Raw genomic sequence first — 24,675 nt, forward strand, 5'->3', positions numbered from 1 at the left:
GAGATCCAGAGTAAAATAATCTATGCGTTGACAAATCAATATTTTTCTGTTATTAGATTAAGACTACATATCGCTGATATCCAGTCGTGGATTAACGAATTAATATGTTTTTTAAAGGAATGTATAAATCAATAATAGACATACTGTAGACTACAGGCCTAGTACAACTACAACACCATAGAAATGTAGCCTATAATAACATTTACATGTACATTTTAGTCATTTAGCAGCGCTCTTACCTAGAGCGTCCTACAGTATGAGTGCGTACATGTTCGTACTTTTCCTATAACATGTAGTCTTACACAACGTTTAAAATGCCAGTAGCATAAAACAAACAGATTTTGAAATAATAATTTTAAACGATTTGGCTAATAAAAAAACATGAATTAATGGCCATATGATTCAATTCCGGTAAATGAATACTCTTGGATTTGTGTAAAAAGATAAGTAATAACCTAAGGTAAAACAGACAAGAACGATTGGCGCTATATCACTCCATGCACAGGCTACTACGCCCATAATAAAAGGTACAAGCAAAAGGTTGCGGGGCAGACAAATCAATTCAGAGACAAATCAATTCAGAAAATATATATTCTGTAATGTCTTGGCTATGGGCGTATTATTGATCAATTGTATTAAAGTAATTTGGTATGGCACAGCTGCCTATACAAAGGACACTCAATATGTGACAAAAGGAGGGAGATGAACTGTTATATAGGCGTAAATACAACCAGATTTCGAACTAAGCAGTCCACTCAACAACATAGACATAAAATATATGATTTTTTTTTAAAGTCTACAATGCATATGTGCATTGGTGAAGTTCAGAATGATTCTGGTTGGTTTAGCTATGTAAATCACACCCCCGTTAGCGTAGACTCATTTTCCCATGGATAGCCAATTGTGTTTAGATGTATGATGAATGCATACAAGCTCGCCAGACAAAACAGTCAGGTCCGGCCACGGTTTCCTCCAGGTTCGGCTAAATCTGTGTCAGACGTGAAAGTTTCACCCAAAAACCACTTTCACTACGGGTTCCTGTGTATTTCTTTCAAGACTGTCCAATGAGAAAGTCGGTCTCGATACATGCTGACCAATAAGAGCGCGAGTGGCAGTGGGCTGGTCCTGAGCAGCTCGAGAGCGAGATTGAGATAGTTTGGAGACGAAGTCTGGATACGAATTCCACTCGTCTTGCGTCCCTAATTTAGAGAAGTGTATGCGTGGAATTCCGCGAGGAACTGAGACTAAACTAACTGTCTCGAGTGGTGAACTCGCTTCAGGACAGGTGAACTCGCTTCAGGACAGGTAAAATCCCCCGCGGGCAGCGCGAGAGTAGTGAAAGTTAGAGGATCTTTTTATTCGATGAGGTAAGTAGAAAAAAACATCGACAAAATGGGCTAAAATATTTCAATTTTCTATAGGCCTGGTCATTGTAGTAGAATTATCATTCGTTTGTTTCTGATGTATTATTACATATTATTTGTTGCAATATATAATGTATAATTTGTTATCTATTATTGATATTATTAGGCAATTAGTATTATTATTATTTGTTATTATTATTAAACTATATGCTCAAACAGCCACATTGTAATAAAGCAATAATAAAGCCATATTGTCACATGGATAATCCATTTGATTTATTTTTGAAAATAGCCTACATGTTTCCATAGTTTGAAAGTAGGCGTTTTGGTATGACAATGCATTTTGTTGATCAAAAATATATTGGTAAGCCTTTAATGATAGTATGGCTTGTGCTATGCCCTGTGTTTTTCAGTGCATGGAGAAATGACAGTATCAGTTTACACCGTGGACAGGCCCCTTACCATTCTGAGGGAGAATTTATGTCGTGTGCTTTCAAGACATTCTTAATTTACACGAGAAGAACACGGGATATCAACTTATCCATTCGGCGCATGTTTCGGTGTAGGAATTCGGGAACCGTCTGAAGTGCATTGGAAGTGCTGCTCTCATTTCACTTGACCGTGGCCACAGCGCGCGTTTTACGGGTGTTAGTTGAAAAGCCAAAATCATGACAAATAGACGAAACGGAAATCGTTCTATATTCTGGGTTTGATGGACCGACATGACAGTAAAGGAATGATAGCCTAACATTTAACGAAAGGAGGGGCAGAGAGAGAGAACACACAATGAAGGAGAAATCCAAAACTGCTGCAAGGACTAGACGGGAAAAGGAGAACAGCGAATTCTATGAACTGGCCAAAATGTTACCTTTACCCTCGGCTATCACGTCTCAGCTGGACAAAGCGTCTATAATAAGACTGACAACAAGTTATCTGAAGATGAGAATTGTCTTCCCTCAGGGTAAGTATATTTTAAGTTTTCACAATCCAGTCTTCTCTTATATAGGCTATGCCATATGCCATGTATCTGTAGACTATACTTATTTGTATTTTTCTGTGGGCCCATCTCTTATCTGTTTTTTTGTTTGTTTTTTATTTATTCACCTGCATTTTCCTACTGATTAGGTAGTCTATTGTAATTGTATATTATGGCTATTGTGCATAGGTTTATTATGCTACGTTATAGCCTACAACAGCTGTTAATAGGCTATATTGTGTAATTAGATTTATTATATTTATATATTATTATATTTATATTGCGATGACACCTAGCAGCTGCTGTCTTTCTGTTGCAGTCATTGCTGATGTTGTTTTTATCTTATTAGCCTTTTGATATGTTTTTTTTTCATCTACCAGTTATTGCTACAATAGGCTACCATGTTGCTACAGTAGGCTAGTGTAATTTCATGCGTGCGTGTGCGTGCATGCGGATGGTCGTCGCAGATCCACGCCTCGGCGTGCCTACATTTAGGCCATTTTCGGGGTCAGGGGATCAAAATGCGTCGAAGGCGATTAGCCACCATCTTCCCTCGATCTCAACAGGCTGCTATGCTGTGTGACTGACAATGACGGCCGCGTCAATTATAAAACGCCCTGCGTGCCACTGGCATCTGATCACCTGAGGCGCGAAACAGCGGGAGAAGACCTAATTGATCCACTCAGGTCGCTTTCGATTTTTCCAGATAAAAAATGTATAGGCTTCTGGGGTGTGATCTCTTCATACTTCTATTCAGTCATACTCATATCTGTTTTTATCACACACGATAGCCTACTCATAGTCAGATGTACTCCATGATCAAAACCCGGAAGTGCAATTTAAATGCTGGTAAAGCCTAAAGTGCACATTACTGCTGCAAGCACTCAGAGATGCATCTTGGAGGGCATTGTTATGTTCCTTCACTCATTCACAAAGATTGTTCAAAGGTCGGTCTACCACCCCAACATATGAAAATGCACGTTTGACTTATTTCATCCTAGTCAATTGTCAACGACATGGGCTAATTAATAGCCTAATGCATGGCTGGCTACTACTGCCAGCATTTATTTGATCTCCTGGTAGGCCTACTTATGCTACAACATTTCCACAATCAAAATATATGATCTACATTAGTCATTTTATTTTCTAATGGTCTGTTGCTTGGTAAACATGCCTGGGCGAAAATAAATAATAATAGCAAGAACGACATAACAACAGACATAAAGTCAGCAATGGAATAATTATACAGACAGAAAAAGTAGGACTACTAAACAACGGGAAGTAGAAAGTCATAATAAACCCTATGGCCTCAGCAAAATCGACAGAAAATAACTAGATTGAACAACAATAACTAGCAATGGATTCTGATTCACACACAATGTTTGGAGAAGGGGAGACTTGTGTCCTGAGAGGAGTGACTGAGTGTGAGTGAGTACAACAGAGCGGCGTATGTCTGTCTGGGGAAATGAGGGCTGAGAGAGAGCGGCGTGTTGTAATCCAATCATTGCAGCAGGCTCAACCTATACCCCGCCCGTTCCGGTGTTTGGAGGATATGTTGCAATTGCTGTTGTTTGGCCGGAGAAGAAGTCGAGAGGAGCCAACATATTCAAATGATGATTTATATATTTTCATGAACCCTTGTGTGGTGTTCATGTTTTTGTTATTCTCCCAATGTTCGCAGGTCTGATGGACCCGCAACATTATTGGGTTTTTAAAACAATACAGCCATAACAATTAACGTAAAAAATACTTAATACTTCAATGTTGATTTACATCAGTTAGAAGCAATATAGATAGCATACATGGTTAATATTTGCCATTTACCTCTGCTCGATCACCTTTATCAATAAAAGCGCTATTCATTTTATAATCAAGACATGGGTAAAATAAATCATGCTTATCTTGAAGAAATATAAATGACAAGGTTTTCATCAATATAGATGTTTATAAAAAATTGTACATGCAGTATTTTATGGAAATGATAAATGAACCCTGTTGAACACAAAATAAGGCCGGTCTATACACCACATGAGGGACAGAGTTTTACTGTGTGTGTGTTGCACATTTATTTCTTGCACTTGATGCATGTGTACTGTGTCTTCCTGTCCTTCTTGTGTTCACACACATCGCAGTGCTTCTTCTTGTTGCTACCGGCTGCAATTATATATTGATGAAAACACTTAGTTCAGGAATTTTACTAATATCTCACTCACATATACAATTACAGCAGGCCAAAGTAGGAGAGTCAGACACACACACACATGCAACAATATCATTCACACTTACTTCCGGTATTGGAGTTGTTGGTTCTGTGGGTCGGGCGGATGCGGCACCAGCATCTTCCTCCTGAATCCTCCTCACGAAGGCTGCAGAAGCTGGAGTACTTAGGATATGTTGCCTCCTCTGGATTTGAGGTCTTAACAAAGCCTTGGCTCTTTCTCGTGGAGCTGGGCGTCTCCTCTGGAACCTCCGTCTGTTCCAATCTGGGTTTAACGCCATCCAGATGACAAACGCGTTTTACACTGAGATGTCCAAGATGTTGAAGCATAGCATACGGTTCTTCTTTTTCAGCTGTAGCCAGTCACCAGCTTCTCTAAATTGTCCACCCCTCCTTTTGTGGCATTGTAATCCATTATGATTTCTGTTTTTTTAATGTTCCTGTCCACAGATTCTCCCATCCCTATGCAGCGTACTCAAGAGTACCATATTTTTGCCTTTCTTGGCACGTAGGACACTAGGGACGTGTCGGCTGTGAACACAAACTTAAGAGGAATTGAAAGGCCTGTTCCGTGTTTTCAACAGCGGAGGAGGGAGCTCTGGCTTGTTTTTTCATACTGTTCATACCATCATCAGCTTCCTCTTGAGGAGCTCCTGTCCAAGCTTGTGCAAAGTAAAACAGTTATTGCATGTGATGTTGTGGCCACGGAGTCTCTGTGTCACTTCCAGGAAAACCCGCATCCCTTGGTTCTTCTCAGGGGCTCCTCCATCTACACTGGCAAGTTCCACGCATATGAGGAAGCAGCATCACAGGCAGCCCAGATCTTGATTCCATATTTTGCATATTTATACGGCATGTACTGCCTGAAGGGGCAGCTGCCCCTAAATGGCATAAGCTGCTGTGTTGGGTCCAGGGTTGTAAAACAGGGAAAGGCAGTCCACCCACTTGTCCCATACTGACCTGATTGCAGTTAGCTTGTCTCTCTGCACTGACCTGATTGCAGTTAGCTTGTCTCTCTGCTGCGGAGATGGTCTGGTGTCTTGGTTATTGAGGCGGATAATCTTGGAAATAATGTGGAAGTTTTCCCAGAGAACTTGTTGCACGGAAAGGTTCCCTGCCAGTTTCTGCATCCCACAGGGATTCTGTGGATTCCCCATTTGATCTGAGAACACCAGCAAGGATAATAACCCTGAAGTATCCAAGTAAATTAGTTTGGATCTCTGCAAAAACACACCTTCCCTCCAAATCAGTGCAGTCCAGAATTATTTTCTGTATGGTGTCTGGGATGAAAAGTTCAAAAGAAGACTTTATGTCCTCCATATTAGTGACAGCCATCTGCGTCGGCCTTGGTTGCATCCGTATCACGTTGGCATTCATGCGGGGTGGCTCATTCCTTGGGCAAGAAGACCATTAAATGTCTCTTTTTTCTTTTACATCCAAATGTCTCCTCCTGCAGGCTGCTGATGAGCTGGTTGCTGACTGGCTGGTCCTGGGGCTGGCTGAGTGTCAATCTCATCCTATTCTTCCATAACACTGTCAGACTATGAATTGACAGACATAGGACCCTCCTATTCTGAAATTCTTCATCTTCCACACTAGCTCAATGAAAATGCGTTCTTTTACAAGTTCTTCACAGAAAATGAGCCAAGGCCAATGAGTCTCAGGTTGAATTTTTTTTTTTCATTGTATAATTTTTCTTCTAGTAAGTAACCTTTGAAAATGTGTCCCACAGATCCGAACACCACACAGGGTTTAAGAATGTTATTTTCAGGAATCTCTTGACACTATTTCATCCTTCCACAAGATGTCGTCCTGACACGAATCTAGGGTTGTTACCCAAGCAGGCTGGTTGTTCGTTCTATCAGTTCTGTTGGCAGAGACATTAGTTTTGTATCTTTAGACACCACCCAGTAGTTGGTTTTAAATGTCTACTGACTTACTGGCTGGCAACCCCTTACTTGCTAGCTAGCCAACTACGGCTAACATATAGTCGGGTCAAACAGTCAAACAGTGCAGCCATAATAACTACAAAGTAGCTGTATTTGCATTTGTTTCAGCTGTTTTCTAGTGACATTTATTTGGATTCATGCAAAACAATGAGCTAATGATGGTCGATTTCACCTGACATAGAAAATGTGCTCTCTCGCCAGGACACCGTTGTTCAGAGGAGCTAGCCAACAACACAGCTAACACAATCACTTCAAACTGAAGCAGGACATAACTAGCTGCACTTCATTTAGTTGTACCTGTTTTCTATGCTGATTCGTGATTTTGACTGGCTGAGAAAAGCTGCCTGCCTGTCTGTCTCATAGCCTACTATGCAACAGCTGGAGATCAAATTTGAATATTGAAACAATGTTGCAAATGTCGGAGAGACAGACAGCAAGGTTTATACAAATCTCTGCTGTTGAAAACAAAATGTTAGTCGAAAAGAAATGTGAGATAATGTCTAGATGCTTTTTATAGTGGAGATCAAGTCCATTAATTGCCTGGCTGGGCTGATTAAACAGTGGATTGCACAGTCAGATAGAACAGAGTAGGCTTTTTAATGTCATATATTTAGCCAGTGGTAACTTGTGGCATAGACACCGGCAGGAATGCGGTTTTAATCAATCAGCATTCAGGATTAGACACACCCATTGTGTCATGTTTTGTCATTGGTTATCATGTCTTGTCTCTGTGCTTCCCTTCTATTCGTTTCCCTCTGCTGGTCTTATTAGGTTCTTTCCCTCTTTCTATCCCTCTCTTCCCCTCCCTCTCTCTCTCGCTCGCTCTCTCTCCCTATCGTTACGTTCCTGCTCCCAGCTGTTCCTCATTCTCCTTAACTACCTCATTTACTCTTTTCACACCTGTCCCCTATTTTGCCCTCTGATTAGAGCCACTATTTCTCCCTCTGTTTTCCGCTTCTGTCCTTGTCGGATCCTTGTATGATGTTCGCTGTTCTGTGTCCTTGTCTCGCCCTGTCGTGTTTTATCTTCTTCAGATGCTGCGTATGAGCAGGTGTCTTAGTCTGCTACGGTCGGTGCCTTCCCGAAGCAACCTGCAGTCTATGGTCGAGTCTCCAGTCAGTCCTCGCAACTGCGAGTGGATTTAAGTTTTTCCTGTTTTGTTTTCTCCTTGATATATCCAGGATTATTACTTTTGTCATTTACTGGAATAAAGACTCTGTTTTCGTTAAGTCGCTTTTGGGTCCTCATTCACCAGCATAACACATTGTATAAACAGACAGAAGAACTAGCCAAAAGTTGTTTAGAGAACATGGATCTTCACTTTGTTTGAGTGAAAGAGAGATGAGTACTGGCTGCTGAAAATGACTTTTTTCAGATCACAAATAATTACAAAAAATGATTGTGTCATGTCATAATCCTATTTGGAAAATTCTCCATATAGTTACATACTAGTTTTGTTCAAGTACTGGGCACACCCCTACTATCAATCAAGTTATAGTAACTAGCTTGTCTAACTATCTTAACTGCCATGCCTGCTGGCAAGGTTGGTAGACTTTAGAAAATAAGCAATTACTAAATGTAGGCTACTGAATAAGACTCACCATTTTAGCAGGGATGCAGAGGGCATATTTAGTTTCTTAAAGAAAGAGCACCACCATTCAGGAGGATACAGACAGCTCAAGTGGTATGCTTAGATATGCAGAAAAATAAACACATTTTTGACATAGAATTAAGCATAATAATTATGGCTCCAGGCTGCAGGAAAAAGCTCTTTCAGATGTTTAAAAAATGCTTAAAAATGCTTAAAATCCCCCCCAGCAATCCTCACATAATTTGCTCCCCCTAAGATGTCTGGGGTTCATGACATTCCTGTGACTGGCATGGTGAATAATACGTGTATTTGCGTATTTGCTAAACATCTATTGGTTATCTAGGTCTTCACTTTATCTAAACCATAAAGTTTCCCAGTGTTGTGTTTAGGTAAGCTCATGGCAAATGCAAGGAATGACATTGCAAGAATCTAAAAAAAAAGTTGTAAAAAATAAAAAATAGCTTATAGGCCTGTAGCATCTGCCATATCATGTTATGACAGTGTTATCGCAGGTCACCTAAACGGAACAGACACATTGAATTGTTTTCACTTTACGTACACAATTACCGGTGCAAGTTGCAAGAAATCACGAGGTAGGCTACTTAGATGTGATGATACACAGGGACTAATGAGGACTGATGATTACAAAATTATAATAGGCCTATGCTAATTAATTGTATGACAAAGGCCTACTGATACAAAAACCAACACCATTATTTGGAATGCTTTCTCTGGGCTATTTCTAACTTTGCACTACTGTGTTTGCATAAGCCTATAAGCTATCAGCCATTATGTATTAGAAATCTCTGATTATTGCTAATCAGAATCATCTACAATACATTTTTATTGTGACCAAGTAATTGTGCACATTATAATCAATCAGATTATTCTACATCATATCGGACTCTGTACCTGTATTTGAAATAGCAAACATTATATTTGATTACCATTTGTGATTATAAATGAGCCTACATTGTAAAACATTTCCCGTTGATTTTACAGTAACTTACTGGTGACCAGTTACATGTAAGTTACTGTAAAAAGCAACGGTATATTGTTTTTTTCTGGTTTACTGTTGCATTAATTGACTTGCAGTGTCAATAATGCTTATCAAGTTGTTTTATGGTAACAAATACTCTTACCGTGAAGCCTTCTTTGCATATTTCCCAGTGTGCCTTGCCTTTTGGGAGAATTGTACAGTCACCTACCATCCATGGCTGTTAGTGACAGAGACATGGTTCCATCATTTTCAGTCCTGTGGCTTTCACCAAGTGAGTTCCTAGGCGAATGTTATCATGACAATTAAACAATTTTTGACAATACATTATATATCTCATAATAACTTATTTTGATGTCTAGTTTTATCCTAATACAGCTGCCTGAAACTCGTGGTTTACAGGCCACATTAGGCCTGCAAGTAGTTGCAAAATTCCACTCTTTCCCAAAATTCCCAAAAATCCTGGTCGAACGATTCTGGATTTCCTGCTTATTCCTTCCTGTTTCCAAGACACTTCCAACTGGGATTTCTGGAAAATATGGGAATTTTGGGAAGGTTACAAGTATTTTGCAACCCTACCTGCAAGTCACATTATGCTGGGTTGCAGAGTAATGTGTAATTTCTATTGGAATCCAGCCAGAGTTAGGATATCCAACCACTGGAATTTTCATTCACCCACAATTTGCATTGAGATTGTCTGTCACGGTTCAGGATATTGGGAGTAGACTATCTAAACCATTTAAACTGGAACAACCATTTCAATAACGGATGCAAAAAAAATCTAACTAACTAATTGGATTAGTTTAGATTTGTATTTAATTTAACTTTGTGTAGAATGCGTTTAATCAATGAATCAATGTACATGCAAAAACATAGATAAAAAATAAACGATTTAAACAAATCTACCTGCAGTAGAGCATGCTGGGAAGTATGATACAAATTATTTCTAAGACTGCATGGTACCAATTATAATACTGTAGTCTTTTTATGGTACCAAATTATCTTACTGTATTTTTTTTAAACTGTTGTTTTACAGTAGCTTACAATTTTACGGTACCAAAAGTTATAGTATTTAATTGACGGTACCTTTACTGGTATTTAATATATTGACAGGGGTGTGGGAGGGGAGGGAGAAAGTTGTTCGAACTCAGACAAAATTGTTGCAATTCGCCTAATTTCCACAAGGGGCCTGCGTTTTACAAGTAGCTCCTATTTTTTGGGTGCTTGTTTTACCTTTTATGATGGAAAATGATTTATTTTTATGATGTGCCTGATTGTATATTTTATTCTATAATATAAAACAGCATGGCCACAAACAAAGCAATGGATATAAATAACGAAACAGGTACCAATTATCTAAGAATATTGGTATATAGTTGTAATATTTATTTGCTCAAACGTTTTCTCACTTGCTTTTGATTTTGTTGCCCTGTGCTTTTAGTGTGGAATTCTATTTTGAATATTATAAGTACAGTAAGTTACCTGCTATAGTGTACGGTAAAGTCCGAAATGAATTTTTCCCAAAATACAATGTTGTTTATGGTATTCTACTGTATTCAATTTATACAGTATGTTTCTATTCACTATATATTAATTTACTAGGGCAATTACATTTGTATTTTTTTTTACAGTGTACCCATCCTTTAGAAAATCATTATTACGGAAATATGCCTAACTATTTCTTCAGCAGTTGACATAAGTTATCAATTGCTTGTAGAAAACATAGCTGAAAAGTAGCCAATATAGGCACAGGATGAATTATTTTGGACAACTATTGACATGAATTGGCTAAATAAACATTTTGATTAGGCTTGTCTTGAATTTGATGAATGTTTTGGTATATTTTGTATTTATTTTGTATTTAACCTTTATTTAAAAAGTCAGTTAAGAACAAATTCGTATTTACAATGACGGCCTAGGAACAGTGGGTTAACTGCCGTGTTCAGGGGCCTAAGCACTAGACGTTCTTTATGAAAAAAGAAAATGTGCCCAATTAAAAGTCAAAAATGTGTCTAAAAACAGAGAAAGCCCTAAACCGTTGTCCGCCCAAACTAATGTTAGGCCTAATAGTCAACAGAATAATATTTGTTTAGGCCTACCTGTAATGGGTTATTGAAACTGGGGAACAGCTCAGCCTGTCTGAAACCTCGTAATCATCTGAAAAAATATCCCTAGAGCAGAGATGTGAGATGTTAACCCACCGGGCACACACTGGTTGTTTCCAAGTAATTTCAATGAATTGACGTCTGTGCCCAGTGGGAAGTTTCTCTGCTCACATCGACTATTCTATGGTTCAGGGCACTTGACGTCCGTTAAGTAGCACTTCAAACGCCAGGTGCATCTATTCTTTGCCTATTAAGCCTATTTGTAAGACATGTAGGCTAGTCTTATAGTGCTCATTGAGTCCGCGGTTTCGCTTCTCGAATACATCAGACAAATTAGTAACCTGTACATATTGTGATCCCTGGGATATAGTAGCTGAGTTGAATTGCGAGAAAAACAGCCTCTCATCCATGATTGCAGCGGCTAGCAATTTGAATATGACGCATGCAACGAAGGGACAGACATGCACTATCATACTATCTTATATAATCCTTACATTCATGTCAACATGTTTTAAATAATGTGTCTATAAAGCAGGCCTACTTTCGACTGGTCATGTTTTGGAGCTAAAATTAACAGTAAATTGCCAGACAAAAAATATACGTTTTTGCTAAAAGAATAGCATGACCTAATTGCGAAAATATCAAATAGCCTATAGGCCTTGCGTAAAAGAAAAAGGAAACAAATATATAAAATAGGCTATACTCTCCTTGTCCATTATTATAGGCCTAAATCACTGCGTCAAGCTCATTGCAAACCAACGCTGCATGTTGTTTTCAGAGGGAGGCTACTTTGCATGCGTGCAGAATGTCAAATATGTTTTCCACGGCACCTGGGTTAATTTGACTTCTAAACAAATAAGGAGATGAGCTGTGCAAAAGCTATTTCAAATGTTGACCAAATAATTTGTGTATTGTTGTTGAGCTGTGTAATCGCGAAGGTATCGTTTGGACAATATTGAAATGTGAAATGGTGGTGGGTTATTCGAGTCTTTACTCAGACACTGATTGTTTTTGTACGATTAGCATTTTCTATCTGGCATGGCGTTGCGAGAAGAGCCGCTTGTATTTATTTGCATTATCGTGTTTTGTTGGTTCCGTTGAGGATGTCATATGTGTCATGCATTTAAAGTTTTGATGTTCACTCAATTTGTAACAACTTTCTGCAGCATTTTGTTCATCGTACTTTAAAAAAAAATTGGGACACACATTAGCTGTGTGTATTATTATTATTATTATTATTATTATTATTATTATTATTATTATTATTATTATTATTATTATTAATATTATTATTATTATTATTAAAATATATAGGCGTAGGCCGACAGAGAGAACTGGCGTAATAAAAACCAGCATAAAGAAACATTGTCACATGCGTTACGTGTATTATTGCACGACTATATGGTTTGCGAAAAGGAGCTGATATACATACTGGTGCTCTGTTTCAGGTTTGGGTGAAGCTTGGGGTCACACGAGTCGAACGAAAACTTTGGACAATGTCGGACGTGAGCTGGGATCCCATCTTCTCCAGGTAATTCAGGAAGCTTAGTCTACCAATTTAATAGAACATTCACTGCAAAATATGATGGTTTAAATAGCCTACTAGTAATGAAAATAATAATTCTTAAGATGTATGTAGACATGTTGCATTTGATTTGATAGGTTGGATCCCACATCCTCCAGGTAATTTAGAAAGCTTACTAATTTATATTTTCAAAATTACTGTGAAATATTATATTACAAAAAATAATGATTCTCAAAATGTAGCCTATATATGTCTGCCTAGTCATGTTCTGTTACATTTAGTTTGATATTTGATCTCACGAATCTGACTGTAATGCATTGAGTGCTCTTGAATAGGCCTCATATTTCTTTGATCTATGCATTAATTTATGCATTTTTTTCTCCAGACATTGGACGGCTTCATCTTTGTAGTGGCGCCAGACGGAAAGATCATGTACATATCTGAGACAGCATCAGTCCATCTGGGACTCTCTCAGGTCAGCACCTGGTCATAGCCTATTAATCTTAGCCTATTTAGTGTTTTTGTTTTTTCAAGTTTTATTTGGTCGAGTGAGTGGAGTCTTTTTATTTACTATGCATAAGGCTTAAGAGCTCGTGATATCCATATTGCAAATGTCGATATTTGATATTATGGAATTATGTTTGAATGGTTGAGTGATTAATACTGTTTAATTACCGAGGTAATTCTTAACAGGTAGAGCTGACCGGGAACAGTATTTACGAATATGTCCACCCCGCCGACCACGACGAAATGACTGCCGTTCTCACCCCACATCAGCCCTACCACTCACATTTCGCCCAAGGTAGGCTATATGAATATAGGCCCAACTTGGAGAGAATAAAACCCCATATAGAATACATTTTTGTACGTTGGATAATAGACTGATATTTTCAGTCTCCTCTTCCAGAATATGAGATGGAGCGCTCTTTCTTCTTGAGGATGAAATGTGTGCTGGCAAAGAGAAACGCCGGCCTCACCAGTGGTGGATATAAGGTAGACGATTTGCAATGGAAGTATATAGCCTAATGCTGCTTGAAAGTACTATCTATGTTGTATACACATTCTATTGATTTAATAAATGCCAAATTAATTATAACTTAATTAAGCGTAAAGATAGGTATAAGTATAATTTATGGAAATGTTTAAACATTTACAGTGAGCGTAAAAAAAATGACATAAAAAGACTGGACAAAATAGCAACAAACCCCCCCCCCCCCCCCCCAGGTGATCCACTGCAGCGGTTACCTAAAGATCCGTCAGTACAGCCTGGACATGTTGTCTTTCGACGGCTGCTACCAGAACGTGGGCCTGGTGGCAGTGGGACACTCTTTGCCTCCCAGCGCCGTGACAGAGATCAAGCTGCACAGCAACATGTTCATGTTCAGAGCCAGCCTCGACATGAAGCTAATCTTCCTCGACTCGAGGTAGGTCTACAGCAAAACATACAAATAAAGAATGGGTTGAAGGATAGGATATGGAGAAGAATAACTGAATTACATAGTCCTACAGCAGGTGTTTTGATGAGCCAGCCATGACATAAACCAGCTAAAGTCGTTTTTTTGATGTTTTTTCCACTAGTGCTCGGTGACAGTTGTTAAATGACTATTAAGTCCCCAACCTAATGGAACAAAACAGTATTGAATTCACAAACATGAAATGCTACAATATATTCCATTATTTATGGAGTTATAATGGCTTACTGCATCTAAAAAGTATAATGTCTTATTGTTTTAAAGTGGAATCCTGGACCTCAAGCCACTGGGGTCCACTTTACAGAACATTCTGTTCCTTCTCAGCATGAAAACAAGTTTGGATCCAATAGAACTCTGAGCATATAATGATACATGGAGGGAGAACAGCATGAACTTCAATAAATTAAAGTCCATGGCTGAAAGAGAGGACAAAAACATTTGCCTTCTCACCCCTTCCTCCCTTCTTCCCTCCCTCCTCCTCTCCCTAGGGTGGCAGAGCTGACTGGTTACGAGCCCCAGGACCTCATTGAGAAGACCCTGTACCACCACGTCCACAGCTGTGACACCTTCCACCTGCGTTGTGCCCACCACCTGTGTGAGTTAGTTACAGTAGGTTGGGCCCTGCCTCGTCAGACTACCTTTTGCTGGACTTTTGGCTCTTTTCCTTAACTTTATCCCACACATTGAAATACATTTTTATCAAAGGACACAACTATAAACTACACCAGACCTTGACCTCTAACACACATACAGTATTAGCTAGCTGTGCATTTCAACACTCCAGAGGAAATCATAACTTGAGATCCACACCACATGTGGTACTCTGACTTAAAGGGTATTGATTCAAAGTTAGGATTCAGTCCTTTAGAACACACACCAGAATGCTGGTCAGCAGAGTGCAACTGAGTGCCTCAGACCAGAATATCGGCCATCATTATCAATACATTTTCCAACGGTTCGACATGTGGAATCGAGGACAACAGCCACCGCTCGTTGGCACACAGCAGGTGGTCTCTGTAACACACCATGGGGACAGCAAGCGATGGGACGGCCCCCTGCCGCACTCAGTTGTCAATCATTCATTTAGAATGACCCATTATAGGTCAAAACAATCCAAACTAAAATATGTCTCCTCTTCTCCTATCTTCTCCCTCCTCCCCAACTCCCACCCCTTCCATCTCCTCTCCTTTGATCCTCACAGTGCTGGTGAAGGGCCAGGTGACCACTAAGTACTACCGTTTCCTAGCCAAACAGGGAGGCTGGGTGTGGGTGCAAAGCTACGCCACCATTGTCCACAACAGCCGCTCCTCCAGACCCCACTGCATCGTCAGCGTCAACTACGTTCTTACGTGAGTCTCATTCTGTTCAATTCAACTCTATTCAATTCAGTTCCATTCAAATCGATTCAAGCTACTCCATTTCTCTACTTCATCAACATCTGAAGTTGTGGAGGACTAAATATATAAATATATCATCATCATCATCATCATCATTATTATTATTATTATTAATTCAATTGAATTTGATTTGAGTTTATGAAACCCCTCGGGGCAATTAGAATGGCATTGTCAGAGCAGAAGCAACAGATAATTGAATGAATAAACATAACTATCTCCACATACAAAACATGACCTTCTCGTGGCCTGTGATATTAGTGAAATACTGACCTCGTCCCCAGGCTATTGCTGACAGTGCATATAACTATTCAAAGCTGGCCTTAGTGGGAGTCTATTACTAAATAAAGTATTTGTCACACAGGCATAATCATGTCTGGAACGGAAAATCTGGAATGGTATCGAACTCATCAAACACGTGGTTTCCATGTGGTTGATACCTTTACATTGACTCCATTCCAGCCATTATTATGAGCCGTCTTCCCCTTAGCAGCCTTCTGTGATTTGTCATCATTCCTTTTTTGCGAATCACACCGAGGCGTGGCTCTGCGCTTGTGGTGTGCTAGCGTACAGGGAGGGGTAGGGGGAAGGTGTTGTGGGAGATGATTGTTTGGTAGATTAAGCCAAATTAGCCAATGCCTATGCGAGGGAAGGTTCTCCCGACCTTTTTGTATTGGCTAATGTAGGCCAAGTTTGACACATTGGTCCACCAGACAAGTGTCTGGGAATGAGATCAGTGAAATACCAACAAACTTTGTTCATGACCCCAGCTAGACTGATAGTGGGTAGGGCTGTGTGTACCTCTCACATTCTCAGTTTGTTCCCTTTATGGCCACCTCTATTGCTACACCCTACTTTACACAGAACATGTTTTTTCGGGTGCGATAAGACCTTTGAGACCAGTGAGATAAACATTGGGGGGAAATACCTACTTTCATTATTGACCTGGTGTCTAAGGAAAGAAAATCTATATGACAGTAAACCGGAAATCGATAGCCATCTCATACATGCTGCCCGTGTTGGATTTTCATTGTTAGGTTTGGATGATCCAGACCAAGCTCTTTAATCTCTCTCTCTCTGTGTGTGTGTGTGTGTGTGTGTGTGTGTGTGTGTGTGTGTGTGTGTGTGTGTGTGTGTGTGTGTGTGTGTGTGTGTGTGTGTGTGTGTGTGTGTGTGTGTGTGTGTGTGTGTGTGTGTGTGTGTGTGTGTGTGTGTGTGTGTGTGTGTGTATTCATTTAAGCCGTCTGCATTTCAGCTCTTGTGTATTTACTATTGTTATGTATTTACCGCAAACCCCAACACACTCAGAAATAAACTCAATAAGGAGTGAGGCTTCTCTAGTGTATTCATACTGCATGTTTAGCTTATATTCAGGATGAAACACGTTTAGCTTGTATTCAGGATGAAACACGTTTAGCTTGTATTCTGGATGAAACACGTTTAGTTTGTATTCTGGATGAAACAGGTTTAGCTTGTATTCTGGATGAAACACGTTTAGCTTGTATTCAGGATGAAACACGTTTAGCTTGTATTCAGGGTGAAACACGTTTAGTTTGTATTCAGGATGAAACACGTTTAGTTTGTATTCAGGATGAAACACGTTTAGTTTGTATGCAGGATGAAACACGTTTAGCTTGTATGCAGGATGAAACACTGAGTTACACTTGGGTTCTCCCTCTAAAAATGGTCTAAAGGTAATACAGATTAATGTGTTTTTGCGGCAGATGGAACACTTTTTCCCCCTCAGCACTGGTTTGATTGAACCCTGTGAGATACACCAACATACAGTAAATAAACATCAAATACCTTTCAAATACTGCTGAATTTTACAATGCATACTAGACCAGCAAAGCCATTTCATCACCTTAACCTACAGCATTTTATTCCATCAGTTCACATCGTTCCATTAATAAATCATGATTCTGGGATGGAGAGCCAGTGGCTTATTTCAGATGGGAGGTGGTCTGACTTTGACCCCCATGTGGAATTCAGCTAACACAGCTGAGTTTGCACAAAAGCCTATATCAGCACTATTGGCTCTCGCATAGGTCACCAAGAGAACACATAGGATGGAGAACCAGTCACTGCTACTGTACCTGCAAGAGCAATAACCATGTTTGTGTTTCAATTAACACTCTATAGTGCACTACTTTTGACCATGGCCCATAGGGCTCTGGTCAAACGTAGTGTACTATGTAGGGAATAGTGTGCAATTTGGGATGCCCCCTATGTCTCACAAAACACTGACTATCCAAATATTGCCTTTCCCATTGCAAGGTGCCACACACTTAAAGAGCGGGTCATATTAAGAAACATACTACAGCAACTGGTTGAGTGGGGTCAGAGACAGGGAACAGGGGTTTAAAATGCCACGTGCTGGTATTACATACTGCTGATGTGATGAGTTAAGAACAGGGTCATGTTTGCAGAGAGTTTGACACAGGAACCGCTTCATGACGTTGAAGTCTGATAGAGTTCATTCCCAGGACAGTGGGTTAGAATGCTAAGGTGGTAGATGCATTATATGATATGTACATACAGGTGACAAATGAATAGTCAATGTTATGTTATTCAATCTGGGAGGGGGTTGTGTGTGTGTGTGTGTGTGTCGGGGTACATTTTCACCTCAAGAGAATGTAAGATGAGACTGAGGGAGTAGATTCACAACAGGCATGGTGTTGACATTATGGGAATGGTTGTAATTTGTGTGTGAGTGTGAGTGCGTGTGTTCTGACAATGTTTGTGCAGTAGAAATTAATTATTAACTTTGATTCGGGTGTTGGTTGTGTTTCTCAAAAAAGGAGGGTTAATCTCTCAACCTAGTTTATCTTATATAACCTACTCATTTCTAATTGTCATCTCATTAATAAATTAATCAAAACTCCAAAGAAGGTGTTGGTGAATTATGTCTCTCTCACTATCAATAGTAAATATTGGCAGAGACAATGGTATATATATATATATATATATATATATATATACATACACAGTGCCTTGCGAAAGTATTCAGCCCCCTTGAACTTTGCGACCTTTTGCCACATTTCAGGCTTCAAACATAAAGATATAAAACTGTATTTTTTTGTGAAGAATCAACAACAAGTGGGACACAATCATGAAGAGGAACGGCATTTATTGGATATTTCAAACTTTTTTAACAAATCAAAAACTGAAAAATTGGGCGTACAAAATTATTCAGCCCCCTTAAGTTAATACTTTGTAGCGCCACCTTTTGCTGCGATTACAGCTGTAAGTCGCTTGGGGTATGTCTCTATCAGTTTTGCACATCGAGAGACTGAAATTCTTTCCCATTCCTCCTTGCAAAACAGCTCGAGCTCAGTGAGGTTGGATGGAGAGCATTTGTAAACAGCAGTTTTCAGTTCTTTCCACAGATTCTCGATTGGATTCAGGTCTGGACTTTGACTTGGCCATTCTAACACCTGGATATGCTTATTTTTGAACCATTCCATTGTAGATTTTGCTTTATGTTTTGGATCATTGTCTTGTTGGAAGACAAATCTCCGTCCCAGTCTCAGGTCTTTTGCAGACTCCATCAGGTTTTCTTCCAGAATGGTCCTGTATTTGGCTCCATCCATCTTCCCATCAATTTTAACCATCTTCCCTGTCCCTGCTGAAGAAAAGCAGGCCCAAACCATGATGCTGCCACCACCATGTTTGACAGTGGGGATGGTGTTCAGGGTGATGAGCTGTGTTGCTTTTACGCCAAACATAACGTTTAGCATTGTTGCCAAAAAGTTCAATTTTGGTTTCATCTGACCAGAGCACCTTCTTCCACATGTTTGGTGTGTCTCCCAGGTGGCTTGTGGCAAACTTTAAACAACACTTTTTATGGATATCTTTAAGAAATGGCTTTCTTCTTGCCACTCTTCCATAAAGGCCAGATTTGTGTAATATACGACTGATTGTTGTCCTATGGACAGAGTGTCCCACCTCAGCTGTAGATATCTGCAGTTCATCCAAAGTGATCATGGGTCTCTTGGCTGCATCTAAGATCAGTCTTCTCTGGAGAGAGTTTGCTGCACTGAAAGTAAAGGGGCTGAATAATTTTGCACACCCAATTTTGCACACCCAATTTTTCAGTTTTTGATTTGTTGAAATATCCAATAAATGTTGTTCCACTTCATGATTGTGTCCAACTTGTTGTTGATTCTTCACAAAAAATACATTTTTATATCTTTGTTTGAAGCCTGAAATGTGGCAAAAGGTCGCAAAGTTCAAGGGGGCCGAATACTTTCGCAAGACACTGTATATATATATATATATATATATATATATTGGAGAAATTACTTATTGTACATAATTTTATATACTGTATTGCCACAATTCTGTGAAATAACATGTTTTAAATGTGCTCACTACGTGTGCAAGTCACACCTCTGTGAAACCCTGATGAACGTCTATTGAGCAAAATGTTGGTTGAGGGATCCATTGAATTGTTCATGGAGTATTCTGGATTACTATTGTGCCAGAGTTCCATCTTTTTTTGCTAATGTGCTCGCTCTCATCTGTGTCTGTGTGTGTAGAGATACTGAGTATAAGGGAATGCAGCTGTCCTTGGACCAGATGACCCCTAGCAAGCCAGCGTTCCACTACAGCAGCCCCCCGAGTCGTACAGAGGAGAGGAAGGGGACCAAGTCCCGTATGACACACACCAAGGCCAAAATCAGAGTGTCTCCCTACCCACAGCAGGTAAGACACTTGGTACCGGTGTGGTGTACACAGTGATACGATTAGAACAGGTCTGATTATTTCACCCTTAGCCACAAACTCTCTTAAGCCCGGTTCAGGTACAAGAGCCGACATAAAGCGAGACGGTGCCTCTTTACAATGACGTGATACATATTTGATACAAATTTGACACTTGTTCTAGGCAAGGTGTTGTAACAAACTAGTATCCTGAAATACATACACCAGAAATATGTTAAGAAGGCAGACTTTGTGACTTGACAGACCAGAATACATGACTCGTGTGCAACATTCTTCATCAATAATCAGTATAATGTGTCTTTAAGGTAAACATCACAGAAGATGGAGAGGGTGTAACACCACCTTCTACTACTTTAAAACGTAGTTGAAACCTTGTACATTCCAAGTTCCAGTTTCCAAACATGTTCAACTTTTCTCCAGTTTTCAGCCTTTCACCCCGAGCGTTCCGAGTCCGACCAGGACAGCCAATGGGGAGGCAGCCCTCTGACAGAATCTGCCTCCCCTCAGCTGCTGGACCAAGGTGAGGGAGCGGAGGGCGGGGCCTGTGCCTACAGACTCTACCCAGACTCCGGCTCCCTCTGCTATGGCCTGGCTCTCTCCGAGGAGGACCTTACGCACAGCCACACCCACTCCCACCATCCTGCCACTGCCTGCGACAGCGGTGCCCACTGCCAGGCTGGCCGTTACTTCCTGGGCGCTGCTCCCCAATCTGGACGGGAGGCCTGGTGGGACGCAACACGCTCCGTCCTCTCCCTGCCCAAGTCGTCTTTGGATAATGGCGAGGGCTACGACCTCACTTCCTACCACAGCGTGGTCCATGGTGAGGCGTTAGGGTCACAGCCATCTGGTTAGAAAATCATCAAACATCACTTTTCCCTGGTAGCTCCTTTATTAAATAGGCCAAGGGCATTATGGACCATGGGAAGTTGTTTACACTGTTTCTCGCCAGTATGCTGATTGTTACCGTCTGTTTGCAATAATTTGCCACTGTTCAAGAAAACCTATTTCATCTTTCATGTCCTCAAACTGAGAGACAACTCCCAAAGATGCTGCTGCCAGGAATGTACTGTCTATTAGGGATTTACATGACTTGTTCAGTTGTATGCACATTATCAAATATCATTTCACGCTTACTGTGCAAACAATAGTTGAAACCAGCTAGGTCATGTGGATGAATGAATATAATGACAAAATGTAGTCCTCCATTCCAGTCCTATTTTAAGTTTGCATTAAAAACCCCTAGAGTCGATGTCTGCGCACAAGTGGAAAACAAATTAGCATAATACAATCTATCAGTTTAAGATGGAGGTATCTGCATTGGATGTGTCTCAATCCACCGCATCTGCCCGATGTCGCACTTCCGCATCTGCGGTGAAAGGTGACAGAGCCAGAGTCAGATCCTGAGACATCCTGACAATCGGTCTGCTCCCAAAATCGTCTGCAGCATCCGAACGGTTTGGCCTACAAAACCCTCACAAACACAAGGGTGTTCTCCATTTTGTTCTACGACCCCCACAAGCGTCTTGGGACTCGTCTGAAGTCGGTACAGCCGATCTGCCAACTTCTGTCTGTAGCGTCCGTGCAGTTTGGGCTCCACACTAATATGACACATTTTGGAAAGGTGAGACTCTCACAAACATGTACATGTGGGTTGTTTTGCTCGAGGACGACTCGTCACGAGACTCATCTGAAGGTCCCCCCAGTGGAGTGCCAAAAATAATGGGTTAAATACATGTAAAAAAAATCTTCCTGATCTTTCTTAAATCTCTCAGAACAACCTTCCTTTAGATTTCTTTGGTGGGACTATCTGTTGTTTCATGTAGTGAATCTGTTATTCAATGCGTTTTTATGGGCTAATAGCAGTAAGGTCCATTTCATCAAATCATTTATTTAGATTTTTCGGGGATACATCAAGTGGCCTTAACATTCTAAATCAAATAGCTAAATGATCCTCCGTCTTAAAACAATTCCATATAGCTTAGGCAGGGGTTAGACTGTTATGGGTTAATTGCAGTCATAGGCACTAACTCACATGATTATTACATAAATATGCAATAAATCCATGTACTGTGAAAATCATATGTACATTTGAGTTTGGGATGGCTCTAAGAGTTTTGTTGATTAAATGGTGGTATTATTATTGCATACATTTTGAGATTTTAACCTTGGATTTCCAAACGTTGCCACTTTGTCTAACAGGAAGGGGTAACTGGGACGAAGAGAGCGTGGTCAGCTCACCAGAAGGGGGCGGAGGCTCCACCAGTGACTCGGGCGAGCGCTGCCGCGATGGCACTGGCAGTGACCATTTCCGGGCGAGTCCTCAGGAGCCCAGCAAGATGGAGACTCTGATCCATGCCACGCAGCACATGATTAAGGAGGAGGAGAGCCGTTTGCAGTTGCGCAAGGGGCCACTGGACGCCCTGGGCCCAGTGGGGGGCCCCTCCAACAACAGCCCCTGCTCCTTCACCCCCTCTACCCTGCCCCTCCCTCAGGCCGCCATGCCTGGCGTGGTGTGCCGCGGCCCGGGGGTCGCCAACGGCATAAACCTCACCCTCACCTCCGAGCGCCTCTATCCCCGCGTTGATGGCGGCAAGGTTTTGGATTCCCACGGCAACATCGACAACAACATAGCCAGTCCGGCGTCTCTGCCGCGCCTCAGCAGCCCCAGCACCGATGGTATCCCCAGGTCAGGCCTGTCTGTCTCAAAAGACTACCTGCAGGGTCAGACAGACGTCTCACCCCACCACCACCCTCTAGGGCAGCAGGGGAGCCCACTGCCTTACCAGGCCCAGGAGATGCAGCCCCTGGACAGGCATGCTGCCTATGCCCTGACCGGCTACTCCCAGGTGCACCTGTATGACGCAGAGAGCCTGAGGAACTACTCGGGGCTGGGCTGCGGAGGGGCTCAGTACGACATGGTGCCCCACATGAGGATGCAGGCCGACCAGATGCAAGGACACAAGGGCACATCAGTGATCATCACCAATGGGAGCTGACCATACATAACGGACAGATCCATCCTAGTGTCTCAATGATGGAGTGTGTATGTGGGACTTATGAACTGAATCCTCCTCATACAGTTCGGTCTTTTCTTTTTGTTTATTTTTTGCGCCTAACATAGGACTTAGGATATTCCCCATAACACCGGTCTGCTCTGTTACACTTCACTGTGCCCTTGAGAGCCCAGACCCAGCAAGCAAAGCTGGTTGCAATGATGTCAGGCTGGCAGCTTTTGTTATGCCTTAGTCAAGTTGTATACTGATAATAAAAAGGTAATTCTTTCAATGCCTTTTTACCGACCAGAAAAATATGTCTTGACCTGGTTGTAACCTACTGAAATTGTAACCAAAATATGACATCATTAAAAAGACATCGTAACTTGTCATCTTGTTATCTGACGTCTACAAACCACTTTACAACCAGAAACTAATTATGACGTTTCATTCCAAATATTGCCCTCTGGACAATTGAATTCCTACCCCTGCATTGAACTGAGACGCTGCAGAATGACTATTCAAGTTCTCAGTGAGTTTTCAGCTTGGTTAAAGATAAACCCAATGTTTTAGGCCCAACATAGTCATGCACCAGTAAGTAGGTCTATCGGAGTGAACTCTCACATTTTCTCATGGTAGTAGACAATATGCAATTCAATTGCATTTACCCCCTTGACCTCAACTGAGTTAGTATTGCTTAACTTTCTCAGAAATACTTCAAAATTGTATTTTTTTGTTAATGAAATGCCAATGTTTTTCCATATTTATTAATTGTGTTGAATAAAATTATTTTTATTTAATCTCATTTTTTCAAAGTACAACATTTGGTGGCAGGGTTGCTTTAGTTTCAAAGTCTGCATTATCTGTGTACCCCTTTGAAGGATTATATATTATTTGCCCAATTTCCCCTGTTAGTAGAAGTTCTAAAAGGATACTGTGAGATTCTGGCAATGAAGCAGTTTTTCTGCTTACCCCTAGGTGTATGCTAGTGTATGCTACTGTACCTGTAGACTTCCAGTCATTGCGCTAGTTAGCATTGGCTCGAGAAACTACCTCTAACTTCCTTCTTACTGCACGCAGAGGCATACAAATTGTATACACAATTTCATCTGACTCTGGGTAAGTCAAAGAATTCATAGACAGAATCTCACAGTATTCCTTTCAGGCATGACATCAATGTGTATAACTTTAAACCTCTGGTGCTTCTTCATGTGTTTCAATTGAGAAAATAATATTGTTCCGTTTCACTTTTCCTTTCCGAAAATATGTAAAGTATCTCTTGTCTAATTTTATTTATGAAGTAAATATGTTCAGAAATTGCTTTCTTTTTTTGGACAACAGGTCATAAGAGTATTTATTAACTGGG

General features: G+C 40.7%; 1 protein-coding gene across 2 annotated transcripts; it reads left to right on the top strand.

The window, feature by feature from the left end:
* The first annotated feature begins 1,102 nt into the window (after positions 1-1,102).
* On the top strand, positions 1,103-24,675 carry LOC123995701 (single-minded homolog 1-A-like). 2 transcript variants are annotated; one of them, XM_046299369.1, is made up of 12 exons: positions 1,103-1,367; positions 1,778-2,325; positions 12,649-12,731; positions 13,111-13,200; positions 13,419-13,527; positions 13,633-13,718; positions 13,950-14,149; positions 14,686-14,792; positions 15,399-15,546; positions 20,133-20,298; positions 20,737-21,136; positions 22,516-24,675. In XM_046299369.1, exons 2-12 carry the CDS (start codon positions 2,151-2,153, stop codon positions 23,310-23,312), a joined length of 2,361 nt encoding a protein of 786 aa, XP_046155325.1. In that variant the 5' UTR covers positions 1,103-1,367; positions 1,778-2,150; the 3' UTR covers positions 23,313-24,675. The 2 variants fall into 2 exon arrangements, with proteins under 2 accessions (XP_046155325.1, XP_046155326.1); XM_046299370.1 differs by lacking the exons at positions 1,103-1,367; positions 1,778-2,325; positions 12,649-12,731 and adding an exon at positions 12,745-12,883.

Source organism: Oncorhynchus gorbuscha, linkage group LG14 (assembly GCF_021184085.1).
Source record: "Oncorhynchus gorbuscha isolate QuinsamMale2020 ecotype Even-year linkage group LG14, OgorEven_v1.0, whole genome shotgun sequence".
In the NCBI taxonomy this organism is placed as follows: Eukaryota; Metazoa; Chordata; class Actinopteri; order Salmoniformes; family Salmonidae; genus Oncorhynchus; species Oncorhynchus gorbuscha.